A 14,131-nucleotide genomic window follows, 5' to 3' on the forward strand; every position below is an offset into this window, starting at 1 on the left:
CTTATGCAATCCCAATAGAACTTTTTACTCCACAATCCCAAAATGCCTCCCACACCTCCCCAAGCACAAAAGCCCCAGTTGTGCCCTACTGACCTGCTGAAACCCCAGCTTCCCCATGGCAGCTTGTACAGTGCAGTTCTGCATTGTCAAAACAAAAATCTGTGAAATACTGAAAAGTAAAAAATATAAGTGCAATGTAAAATACATTTATTTTAATATCAAAATAGACAGCACACAGTTCACACTACTATGGGTATTGTTCTTTTTCATACATAATTCTATAGCAGCTTCCATATTTTTTATTTTCATGAAGACACCACAAAATTCCCAGAATGCTTTTCACCAGCAACCACCAGAAACCGTGGAGCCTTGTTACAGAATTTAAGTCCAGCTGTCCTAGTAGTTTGTGGACCTTTGTGCCATGTTTACAGATAATGGAGAAAAATGGGAAGTCTGAGTTGAATGACGAGAATGAAATGGGACTATCTATCTCTTATCCATGTGAATCAGTAGTAGTAGTCGTGTTCATTATATTAAGGTAGGGCTTGTCTACACAGTGCATTAATCCTCACCAGAAAGGTATAAATTCTGGTGCACACTAATATGCCATGTGCTAAATGGCCCATTTGGACCCTGCTGGTGCTCTCTAAAAGATCCCTGGTGCGTGTTAATGTAGAACTGTTTGAAAGGTAACTGTTGTAACGTGCACTAGGGAACTTGTATTATGTGTCAGCAAGGTCCATACAGGCCAGTGAGGGTGTGACACACTATTGCACACTAGAATTTACTTTCTTTTTGTATGGACTAATGTACTGTGCTTAAAAGCCCTCAATTCACTTTTTTTAGATTAAAGAACATAAAAAGGCTCATTTATTATTTGAGAAATGTATACTACAGTATGAAATATCTTGACTTTAGTCTGATGATCCAGCTGTGAAATGGCAGTTGAACCTGTACAAGGACATTTTGAAAAGCGAGGAGCCAACTAATCCTGAGAAAACTGTGGAACGGGTGCAGAGAATCTCAGCAGCTGTCTATCATCTGGAGCAGGTGATAAGGACTACATCTATAAAGTACTTACTTTAAATTAGAACATGAGGTTCTTTCCTGAGAGCACATACTGTAAAATGATGTTTAGATTGCTTCATCAAATGTACCTATTGAACAATAGCTTCTGCTTAAAAATAAATGTTATATATTGTAAATTTAAAGTGTCATCTGCTAAAGTTTCAAAGTTCTACTTAGAAGAGCAATCATAACGTTTCTATTTGCCCTTGAAAAATTCTGTAAACAATCCCCAAGCAATAGTGCAGGAATTCAGCACACAACTTTTTAATTTTAAAAAGATGTGTGTGCATACATGCAAGTTTTTAATATATATATATTGTCGAAGTGACTTCCACCTGTTCTCCATTTCTACACATGGGAATATCTTGTATTAGCAACTTCTGCACACTCTTGCATGTTCATTCAGATGATATAACTTAAATATAAAAATTCATTTGAACCTGATTTCCGTTCTGCCCATAAAAAAAAATCTGTCATTTTCATGCAAAAGGAATAGTGCAAAAAATTGTTTACATGAGTGACTGTGCCTGCAAATTTATTTATTCACAGAGGTCACATTTTGGAAATTTTACCCTTCAGCTACATGTAAGATTTGTTGACATCAAAGGGAATTTTATATGTAGATTGAGAACTGTATATGGCCCTAAGTAATTACAAAAAAGTGATTTTTATTAGAAAAGCAACATTTTTAAGAAGAAAGGAAGCTTTTGTAATATACACTAATCAGTTTACTTGCCAGTCATGCAAATGAATTTTAACTGAATCTGAAGTGTTTGTACTGCACATACTGATGGAAATGTTTTCCCATAGGTCGAGCAACCATTAAGATCAAAAAAAGCTGTTTGGCACAAACTCTTGTCAAAACAACGCAAAAGGGCCGTTGTCGCTTGTTTCAGGATGGCACCATTGTACAATCTGCCAAGGTAGGTGCTTTAAAGGTTTATTTATTCGTGAATAATTACTGTTGAGCAAGCGCTTCGAGGAAGAGCAGGAATTTCTTAACACACACACTGCCTTTGAAATCATTAGCAAAGTTTGACAAGTTTCAGAGTAACAGCCGTGTTAGTCTGTATCCGCAAAAAGAAGAACAGGAGTACTTGTGGCACCTTAGAGACTAACAAATTTATTAGAGCATAAGCTTTCGTGGACTACAGCCCACTTCTTCGGATGCATATAGAATGGAACATATAATGAGGAGATATATATACACACATACAGAGAGCATAAACAGGTGGGAGTTGTCTTACCAACTCTGAGAGGCCAATTAATTAAGAGAAAAAAAAAAAAAAAAACTTTTGAAGTGATAATCAAGCTAGCCGAGTACAGACAGTGTGATAAGAAGTGTGAGAGTACTTACAAGGGGAGATAGAGTCAACGTTTGTAATGGCTCAGCCATTCCCAGTCCTTATTCAAACCGGAGTTGATTGTGTCTAGTTTGCATATCAATTCTAGCTCTGCAGTCTCTCTTTGGAGTCTGTTTTTGAAGTTTTTCTGTTGTAATATAGCCACCCGCAGGTCTGTCACTGAATGACCAGACAGGTTAAAGTGTTCTCCCACTGGTTTTTGAGTATTTTGATTCCTGATGTCAGATTTGTGTCCATTAATTCTTTTAGCAAAGTTTGTTGCTTTGGCAGAGTTTCTATAGTTGGCAGATGCTATCGCTTTCTGATTTTTAATAAGAATAATAAAACCAAAAGAAATTTAAACTTATTTTTTAAAAGATCAGCCCTTAGTGCCTTGGCATGCTTAGAAGGATGTGTATGTGTGCCAGCAATCTATATATAGAGAGATTGTTGATAATATCCATTAAATAGCTATAAGAGGTTTTCCCACGTCATTCATTCCTCGTGGTGATCTAATAGGGGCTTTATGCTGAATAACCAACCTACTTGAAAAAACACCACAGGAAGTACACTACTTCATAAACACCATATTTCAACTTTTCCCAGTCCTTATCTGGTACAGCCCACTCTTATGTCCCTCACATCATGCCCTGTTACAGGTGCCACAATCTGTTAATCTATTTCTGTCCGTTTTCTATCTTCTGTCCTTTTCTGACTTTGTTTGGTCTCCTTTTTTATTAATTCCCATCTTCTTCTAATTTCTTCCATTTTTTTAGTTGATTTTCATTTTTAGCTGTCTTGTTCTGTGGCTCTCCCTCCCTGTTTCCATCCTCATGAAGGCTTCATGCTGCTTGCGTTGGGTTATTTCAGCTATGTGAGGGTGGGTCGTGTATATTTTTAAAGCCTATATGAGAGCTGTGGTGACAGAGCAGAGAAATTTGGGCTTAGGGACTGCTGGTTGAGCCTGTGACCCTGCACATGTGAGCTATTCCTAGGGTGACCAGACAGCAAGTATGAAAAATCGGGACGGGGGTGGAGGGGGTAATAGGCGCCTATAGAAGAAAAAGCCCCAAATATCAGGACTGTCCCTATAAAATAGGGACATCTGGTCACCCTAGCTATTCCTGTGTCCAGCTGCATTCAGAGCACTGTGGGGCTGGGACAGAAGGTGCATGTCCTCCTAGGGCCTATCCACTGCTTTGCCCACAGCTGCAAGATCACATTTGTGTTGGGGTGAAAGGACAGATCCACCACCATGCAATTTTCTTCATTCCTACAGTGGTTTTCCTTCGCTTTGTGCCCTCCACCCATAGTTTAGGGCCTCCAAAGAGATCCTACCCTCAAAGTTGGGAAACATTGCAGTGCCAAAAAAATTCAGTTTCACCAGTGAGTGTGTGTGCTGGATGAAGTTTGTTTCTTCCCTAAGAGAATAAAGAAATCTTTAAAAGTCAATGTGCTTTGTTCACAAAGTGTTCACAGAGTGGTTAATAAAATGCATTTCATCTACCTCTAAAAAATGCATTATTAAAATGTATCTCCATGTTTGGTGTTGGCAGCCCTGTAACTGCACTTATAATTTGGAAAGGAAGTTAAGACCAATGAACAGTTTATTGTACAGTGAAGAGGAAACATCCCAGCTCTAAAAATGACATGGAGTTCTGTATTATTAGAGCTTACCTACACTTCCCAGACAACCATGGTAGCATCTTACTAGAGAGTCTTCCTTGAATACAATTCTAGCTAGAAAAAAGCTAACATGTTGTCCATAGAGGGAAGAGAAGGGGGGAGACTTAAATATAATATAGAAACAAAGTAACTAGTTTGGGAGTGGTGGCTAATCCTTTCCAAAGTTCTGAGGATAGAGAAAAGGAAAGCACATTTCAGAAGATGTACTACTGGGGGTACATCTTGACAACCATATTCTGATCTAATAAATTAGTTTATTTATCCCGGGTTATGCTTATAACCTCTTAAAGAAGAAACGTCTAAGTAAAAAAAAATGGGATATATTATTTTTCCCTGAAAAAAATCACACCTGCATAGTTTTTGAGATATTGGTGAATGCCCATGCAGAAGATGGGGGATGAAGTGAACTTCAGCATTTCTGCATTTTTATTATCTATAGCTTACTGAATGTATTCACTGTACCAGAAATATTGGGCCTGATTCATTTCAGACTTGCATCATTTTTATGATTAAGTTACTCCTGATTTTCACTAGTTGTGGTGAATCTGGCCAAGTACTACTACTTGCAATCTCTAGGGAAGACCTTTGATAAAACCGTGCTTTGGTGAGTCAGAATTTTGACATCCACCCCAAAAAGGCAAGATCCTAGAAAAAATTTTGTGGGGTCTGTAGGTTTATTTCCCAATTGCTATGTGCAGAATAAAGCATATATGTTCTAGAAAATTCACAGCATTATGGCAGTGAGATAAAGCTGTCATGTCATGATAATAAATACATAACTATCTATCCATCATTTAAATTGAGCGTGGCTTTAAGACATCTCTGAACCGTAGGGAATTTGTCAAGTGGCATATGATTAGTAATAACAAGTGCTGTGCAACAAAGTCCTTTTGAACCACAATTTTGCATGCTGCTCTTCGTATCGGAGTATGTTTTTCCCCAGTTTAGTTTCTGTATTATATTAGGATGAGAGTAAATTCCAAATTTGATAGTAAGACATTAGTTTTAGACACATAAAGCCAGCAAGTTGTTAAAAGCAGCAGCCTTCCCAGCATCCTAGAAAATACTAAAGATTCCAGTGTATTATGACCTTTCTTCTGATCAGCGTCTGGAAATCTAGGTAGGAGTCCATATTTTTTCATGTTAATCTCACATTTGAACCTGATTTTCTTCAATGGAACATTTGTCTTACTTTAAGATTATCGGTATGTTGTTTCAGAACTTAAAACATCTATTGATGTGCAGCTACTTGTTAAAATAGTACATCTAGAAATCATAAAGAGATTATTTAATTTTCCCTGTAAGATTTCTAGGTGCTTCCTGTTCCTGTTCTGAGGAGTGGCTTGAGATACAAAGTAAATAGTAATTGTATTTTTTAAAATATTTTTGTTTCTCAAAAAGTGAACATTTTCAAAACTCAGAAATACTAATTCTCTATGCTCCTTGTTTGGTAATTAGCTATAGTTGTGCAGTGCGCCGAAGATGAAAAGTGCCTTCTAAATAATAAATATATTTTCTGTGACATATGAATATATTTAAATATTTAGAGTTAATGGTAAGGAAATGCACTTTATTTACATCTTTTTTTATATACACGTGCATAGAGATACAGCAGAATAGAATGTACATGGCAGTTATTCAAACATAACTTGCGAATGCAGAATTCTTTACTGAATTTAATGTGTCTTTATTGTTAGTTCTTAAATGAAAACCTATATGCTTTTCTTCAGACACAAAATTAGCACTTTCTTCCTGAGCACCTTTCAACGTGTTTGGCTGGAAAAAGTACATGAAAAAACTCAGTATGACAGGCTTATACTCATGTTAACGGTAATGTAACCTGTGGAGAGCCTCTTCTTTATGCGTGCACTTATTCCTTTCCCAGCCATGATATGATATCATAAAACATGAATTTGTACAATTTTTATAAGGGATTCTGATTGGTCAGTCTTTGAGGTTTAATGATTAAATCGTACCAGTGCTGGCAATAAAGCACAGGAGGTTATCCAAATAATCATTTCATTATTGCAAAAAGAAATAGGAAGTGCATAATTTGTATATTACATTCCCCAACAATGAGCATTTTATCTGTGTGTATAAATCAGATAAGCCCTCTGGTCTTAACTTATGTACATGGTATTTACATGATTTTTAGCCTCAGTGCATTTAGTGCACTATACCTATGATAAAAAGAAAAACAAACAAAAAACTCTATGAATTAAAAAACCCCTGCTTTACAGGATACATGGAGTGCCTCTAAAAACAAAAAGCTCCATCTTAAATAGAACATGGAACATGCAATGTAAAGCCCATATCCAGCAGAAGCTTACTTCCAAGAACAGTATTTACTTCTGTGAGTTGTCCCAGAGAAATCAGTGGGACTGTATTATAGTAATCACTGTGCCCAGTGCTACGTGCTTCTAGGATCAGACACTAGGTTTTTGTGAAAGGCACTTTTCAATATTTTTCCGGTGGATTTTTAAGCCAAATGTGTTAGACAACACATCATTTTTTATTTAATTTGGAGCTGAAAGAACACAAGCTGAGAAGAGATTTATGTTTGTGGAGAAAGACACTGGTGAACGTCAAGGAGTTTTATGTTGCAGAGTTCCTGATGTGGTATTCACTTAAATGTTGCTGGATGAATTTTGCTGTCTTAGTGGACCAACATGGCAATTGCTTCAATTTTAACAAGAATTATTCATCAATTTCTGACCATATATTGTGTTCCTTCAATATATAAAAATGTATGCTTATTTCTATGGCTATATTAAGGCCCCAATCCTGCAACACTTTCACATTACTTACCATATACAAATACTTCAATGGGATTGCTCACAGCATTAAGTTAAACACATTTACAAGTGTTTGCAGAGCCTAAATCTTTACCTAGGTTAATTCCATACCTACCTACCATTCAGATAAGTGATTTAATAGCTGCACTTAGTGTTGCTTTTCAATTAAAACTATATTTCCTTTGTCTAATCAACTGTGTGAGACACCAGTATTATATCAGTCATTCAGTTGTGAAAATTATAGTTAAGGTTATAGTACTATTTCATTTAGACTCTATTTCTACTTGTTCATATAGTAACTTTCTGGGGGGAGGGGGGGACAACAAACAAAAAACCCTCCTCTTTTTGGACTAATATTTTCCATATTCTCAACTGAAAAGTGACTTTTTGGTAAAGTTTGACAGAAATCCATTCAAGCATATTAAGTTATGCAAGGTTTTAAAATGCATCTTTCCCACTTTAAAAGAAAGTATTGTCACACTTTTTTTCATGCACATAATTCAGGAAGAGCTAAATTTGAAACTTGGTCTGTAAAAAGTGCTTTTTATGGTGTGTGTCCACAATCTAATTTGAAAATATTTGGTTGAATTAAAAATGTACTAAAAATAACTGACTGAAAAATGACTTCTGAGCATGCTCAGTAGGCACTTAGTAAGTTTTTTTTACCCCGTTCTTTTTTGTGACGTTACCATGTATGTTCTCCCCATGTAGACTTCCTCCTGATTAGGCACAAGAATTACTTCCCCAAGGCTTCTAAAAGACAAATTGCATGAATACACACAGGAAAATTCACCATAAAACCCACTGTCTTAACTTGAGGAATAAGAAAAAAAAAAAAAAGTGGGTTTGAATAAAATACAGATTTTTCTGTATTGGGGTGTGACCACAGTTTATGTTGCATTTTGTATTAGTTTGAAATAAACAAACTAAACTTTGATTTGGAAATCACCTATTTCAGATGCCAAGATACAACAGTCACAGTGTAAAGTATGGTAAAGAGACTTCTTTAACCCAGCCTTACAAAAAACTGTGTCTAGTCAGACAATAGCAGCAATCAGATGTAAAACTCATCCCTTCCTACCTCACTGAGATAAGAAATGCAGAGCCCAATACTGTACATCTAAATGCTAACATTTTTAAGCATGGATATTTTTTTTCTCCCTCCTTTTTTCAAAAACACCCAAGGAAATTAAAGAACTTAAAGCAACCATAAGTATTGCGTACTTAAAGTTTCTCTTTTGCAAAGTGAAGGTTCCCACAGCAATGTTTGCTGGTCAGATTGTATCTACTATGTATTTTCTGGTATGCATTTGAAACCTCTTTGGGGTAAGGACTATGTCTTCTATGTGTTTGTATAGCTCCTAAAACAATGGCATCCCAGCCCTAATATGGGTCTATCACAATAATACCAGTGAAAATGGACCCATATACAGGAAAATGTGGTGGCATTAAGAGGTATTTGGTATGCTCCCTCAATGTACCTCATGTATGCTCGAAAGTCTGAAGAAAAATGTTTTTTCACTGAATGTGTGATTTAATTTGCATATTATTTCACTGACCAATCAGAGGATCAAAATTGTACAAAATACATATCCTTACTAATCATTAACCACCTAAGCTATTATACTATGTTCTGTTTACCCCTCTTGATCTCACTTTCACCCCCCCTCCCAGGCACCGTTCTATTAACCTCTTCCTCCATGGTTATCAGAACTATTGGATAGAAACAGAGGAATATTCATTTGAGGAGAAACTAGTTCAAGATTTGGCTGTAAGTACTGAAATAACTGGGCTTAGTTATCAGTGCCCACTTCAATATATATATTATATATATATAACAACATGTATTTAACTTTTGTGTAGCATAGTTATATGTTTAAATTTATAAAATAGCAAATCCCATGCTTCAGGGCATAAACTGATCGCCTGTTTTGGTCAGGAAGAAATTTGCATCAGGGTATAGTATTGCACATTTAGGTATATTAAAGGTGGTTTATGCCCTCAACTGAAGTATATGGTGTTGATTACTTTCAGAAATAGAACTGAACTAGATGGACCATTGGTCTGTTTTTGTCAGTATGGCAATTCCTATGTTCCTATGTTTTTAATTATTATTTGTTTGAAGACTTAACGTGATTGATACTTTACCTTTTTGAATTTTTGTTGTTACATAATACTTTATTTTAACATTCTAAGCTTTAACGCAAATTAAAATTTGCCATTTTCTTGTTGGTATTCTGTAATGAAATGTAAATATGCGTAGCCATATTCAGCAGAAATTCAGCATTCATGTATTGTGGATGTAGAGGATTAGCAAACTTCTGCATCTTGGCACCTAATCCTGATTCAGAAAGATCTCCATTTCTGTCTTCCTCCTCTATGGAATTCCTAACTCCAGGTTTTATGCATTTGTCTAATATTTCTAAAATGCCTATCTCGTTGGTGTCTAACGACCATGGAAAAAGAAGATACCGCTTCAGTATCTCACAAGGAGGATATGTTTAAGTTTTAATTCAACATGAGCTAACACTGACATACACAGAAGAAGCCTCATTATACCTTTTAAAAGGCACTGGCATATGGGGAAGGATTTGAATTTTTGGAAAATCATAGGTAACTATCCTGCCTACTGTAGGCCTAGCTTGACATGAGTAATTAGACATGGACTCACCAGAGAAGTATTAGGGGGAGACTGGGACTGAGTAGAAAAGGAATTCCAGAGAGTAGTATTAAATGAAAAAGAAAAAAAATGCTTAGCAGAGAAAAGCAGAAGTCTGTTAAATGCAATAAATAAATAAAGGGCTGAGCATACCATAGGTCTTTTCAATGCCATTGCAATTTTCAAAAAATAGGACCCATTGGCAGTCCTGGAAAAAATAGTATCTACTTTTGTTATCTGAAGGGGGCGGGGGACACAAACAAGGCAGCAGGGTTTCACAAGGATTATTTCTGGTGGCTAAAACTTTACTAATGAAATGTGCCACATTGAGGAAAGAATGCAAAAGTATAAAGAGCAAATCAAAGTTGTAGAGCAGAAAACAAACTAAATGGAAAAAATCCCTAAAAAGTCAGAGAGAAAACAATGTCTCTTACTTTGGATTTATGCAAATAGGTTAAAAGCAGCTGTCCTTCAAGGACTGTATTTAGTGAGTGCAGCTTTGCAGGCCAAGTGTACTAAGGCCATGTCTATACTTACTAGCTTACAGCTCTCCCGTCGACGTAAGAAAACCAGCCCAACAAGCTGCGGTAGCTAGGTCAGCGGGAGAGCGTCTCCCGCTGACATAGCGCTGTTACACACGAGCATTTATGCCAGCAAAACTTATGTCACTTGGGGGTGTTTTTTCACAGCCCTGAGTGAAAAAAGTTTTGCCAACATAAGTGCTAGTGTAGACCTGGCCTAACTTAAGAAATAAGTGCAAAAAACATAAAAAGTACAGTAAGTTTAGAGAGACAGAAAGAATTCAGCTGAGATATGTGTCACTTTAAAAGATAAGTGATTTAAGGAAAAAGAGTGAGGCATTAAAAGGAGGTTTGCACAAATTAACGCTGAAGGGTCAGAGGAAACTAAATAATTGGGAGTTGTGGAAATGTTAGAGTAAAAATGTTAAAGAAAAGGGAGGTAATAAATTAGTGTTAAAGAAGAGAATTCCTGGTTTGACAAATAAACCTGATTGTGGCAATATAACTTGGTGCAGTCACATCTGGTGGAAACCCTTAGTAATAAAAAAAATGCAAAGAGGAAGTCAGGTGTTGATAACTACCCTCACTATATGCTTTCTCTCCCTCCCCCACTGCCCCTCTCCCGGAAGCGTTTACAGCCATTCTGAAGGAAATGGGCCCTTCCCAATGAATGTGTCTGTAAACAATTAATTGTGCGGTCTGCTTTTAAAAAGTGTGGCATTAAGTCAATGTGTTCTAATAATATCCTATGTAGTATGTGGGGTATACATGCTGTACCAAGTAAAAGCGGCCTTAAATGATATGAAGCAAGAAAACTTGCCTTCTTTTGTCACCACAGAAAAGTACAGAAAAATGGTACAAGAGAGATAACATCAGCTGGGGCAGGCTACAAAAATTAACAAGGATCCAATAACACAAAGTTAAATGTGAAACCACTGAAACCCATATGGTGTGAAAGAAATTTGTTTTCCCTCCTCAAATACTGTTGCAATATAATGTACGGTCTGGAAAGCCCCAAACTTGTACTGCTGTTTGCCCCTGGGGGACATTTACAGGTCCAGGTATAATGTTTTACAGACAGAGTTGCCAGCATCTAGGTTCACTCTGGGGGGACAATCTCCAAATTACACAGTACAGATTATATGCTGGAACACTGGTAAAGTAAAAACTGCCTATGCTGGTAATAGCAAATATTGTGTGGTGGCTGAAGAGGACCACTATAGACCCAGGGAATGTTATTTTAATTGGCCTATGTTCTGTTTCACGTCTAAAATTCCTGAGGTAATAAATGGAAAGATTTTTAAATTTTGTACCAATTTTTATAATGTAATTAAAATAAAAGCAAAATTAACATTACTGAAGGATGTTTTAATGGCCAAGGAAGCTTATCATATAGAATTACACCATGTTGGACTATACCAGACAAGGTGAGCTTGCATCCCCTGGTTTGTACTTTGAGTATTAATGGTGGTTCAAATGATTACAAATACTGTGGTCTTGGAAATGTGTTGCTCGGTAGTGAACTTAAAAAAGAAATCATAGAAACATAATGCAAATGAAATTAATGCTAATGTAAAAAAGCAAAACAAAATCAGTGGAATGTAGGTCTGGCTTCACATGAGTAATTAGACATGGTTAAGACCACATTTCTTGGGAGACAGGATTAGGGAGGTAAATGGAACAGCAGGCTGGAAATAGAATGTCTGTGCCAGCTAAGATAGGTAAATGGGTCAGTAAGCTAAGAGACAGAATGTTTGTATTAGCTAAGATAACAGGGAAACACCCAGGGAACCATTTACAATGGACTAGATAAGCCTGAAATATAAGAGGAGGTAAAGAGTAAGTCATACATGGACAGAACATGCTGTACAGGGATTGGTTCCTACAAAGTAACCAAGCCAAACCCAAAGTGTCTGATGCAATGCATAGTAAATGCAATGTAATGTATAAATGTATATAAAGAAAGAGGTTTTCTGTGTAAGTTTGGATGTGTATTATGCTCTTTACCCACCTCCTATGCAGGCTGTAACCAGTGCGGTGTGAGCGGGGCAGCCACCCAGGGCACAAAACTGAGGAGGTGGAAAAAGGGGTTGGAGAAATGCCCAAAAACCCTGACAGGGGGCGCAAGTGTAACCCCCACGCCTTCTGGGTGTGGTGTTCTGTCCCTTCTAGTGGCACCAAAACCACTTAGAGAGAGTTAAATGAGTCTGCTCTACTGCCTCAGCTAACAGCCAGTTGGCTTTTAGTTCGTGGTAAAGGCTCATGCACTAAGCTCCAGAGATCCTCGGTTCAAACCTGCCTGCCGACGACCGAGGTCTGTTGGCATTACACAAGTATGTTTACTCAATGTCTAGTTACTATTCTGCTCCTACTCTTAAGTCTAATCAGCATAGTGTACCTTTGCTGTGTGCCAAATAAAAATAAATGAGTGAAAAAATCTGGAGTCAAACTGAGTTTTTGAAAAGCTGAGTAAAAAGAGATCTCGGAGGTAATCCCAACACCTATGACAACCATAGTCAGATTCTTTGTTCACTTTTTAAAAATAGTGGCAGGAGCCCTTTTGACTAGACAAGGATTCCCATTCAAGATTAGACCCATGTCATGGCAGTACATTTCCCCTGTCTTTGGTCTTCATTGTGTTGTACTAGTTTCTTTCCTTCCCATTAACTCACTTGCTGCCATGGCTTTTCATTATCACAGATTTGCTTGAGAAAAGTAAGGCAAACTCAGTATTGTACCTTTTCTTTCATATGTTTTCTACTTCATAGCAAATTTTCAGTTGTAAGTAAACAAAAATTACTAATTCTCAGAGGGGTAGCCGTGTTAGTCTGGATCTGTAAAAAGCAACAGAGAGTCCTGTAGCACCTTTAAGACTAACAGATGTTTACATGCATCTGACGAAGTGGGTATTCACCCACGAAAGCTTATGCTCCAATACATCTGTTAGTCTTAAAGTTGCCACAGGACTCTCTGTTGCTTTTTAAAAATTACTAAAAAGTTCATACTATTTACAAACCTATCACCACGTAATTAATCACGTAATTAATTATGTGGGAACAAATTGGAACTGGTAAGAGGTGAATATTTCCATGTCATAGCCATTGCAGGATCAAGAAGTCCATTCTGCAGAACTTGCAAACACTGCAAAACATTCCTCTCTGAAAAAGATTTTCCACCACAGGAACTTCATTCACAATACTGACATCTCCTTATACCCTAAACTGCTACCAACCCCAAGACACCCACTCAAAAAAAACCCAAAACCTACTCCACTGAGAGTTTTTACCTCAAAAATTGCCAGAAACTCCATGGAGTCTATTAGACTTTACATTTGCTATTGTTTTTACTTGGAGGATGCTCATATATTACAATGACGGAAACCCTGAAATGGGCAGACACCCACCGTTAAGGATGCATATGTTTTCATTCTAATACTTCATTTTCAGTTGCTCATAACTTTCTAAAAACTGTCATCTTTTGGGCTGATGTTTCATATGCTTGGTCTCTGCTTGAAGGTGAATTTTATTAAAACTTTGAGCTAAAGTGGTTCAGCCAGCTTTTGACTCAGAGGAAAGATAGAATGCAAATATCTTTATTTGGGGAAAAAACAACAAAAAACTCCTGAGATTTTTGACTAGCTATAACGTTAAAATGGCTTGGGATAGAAGGAAGGTATTTAAGATCGTTATAGCCTTCATTAAGGAGAGTGACTTTGATTCTTCCAGAGAAAAATAGTTTTGATTTGATCAAGTTCAGAGTGTTCACTGCTTATTTGCAGTAAATCTGGCTCAACATTAACATTAAGTATGTAATGTGTGCAGGTAAATAAAGATCCCTGTGTGGCACAAGTATGCATTGCTAACTTATATGTGGAGAAAAAATTTAGTGAAAGTAAGCAATAAAATTTGATGGGTCTCCTCAAGAACCTCTCTCTCATTTACTGCACACCTTGTTAAGTACATCTGCATACCTCCTAGTCTGTGTCTACATTTATGGTGGCAGGTAAAGTACAGACACTATGTATGTAGCTACATGCTGCGGTAAAAGGAAGGCTGCATC

The 14,131-nt window shown here is 37.0% G+C and overlaps 1 protein-coding gene across 1 annotated transcript in view; it reads left to right on the forward strand.

Annotated features, from left to right (window-relative positions):
- Positions 1-14,131, forward strand: part of RYR3 (ryanodine receptor 3) — a 563,198-nt gene that overhangs the window by 465,431 nt on the left and 83,636 nt on the right. Inside the window, exons 77-79 of the mRNA XM_034768994.1 lie at positions 919-1,050; positions 1,879-1,991; positions 5,828-5,927. Coding sequence (XP_034624885.1) covers positions 919-1,050; positions 1,879-1,991; positions 5,828-5,927 — 345 coding nt within the window. The remainder of the gene's footprint in view (positions 1-918; positions 1,051-1,878; positions 1,992-5,827; positions 5,928-14,131) is intronic.

Source organism: Trachemys scripta, chromosome 4 (genome assembly GCF_013100865.1).
Source record: "Trachemys scripta elegans isolate TJP31775 chromosome 4, CAS_Tse_1.0, whole genome shotgun sequence".
Classification (NCBI taxonomy): Eukaryota; Metazoa; Chordata; order Testudines; family Emydidae; genus Trachemys; species Trachemys scripta.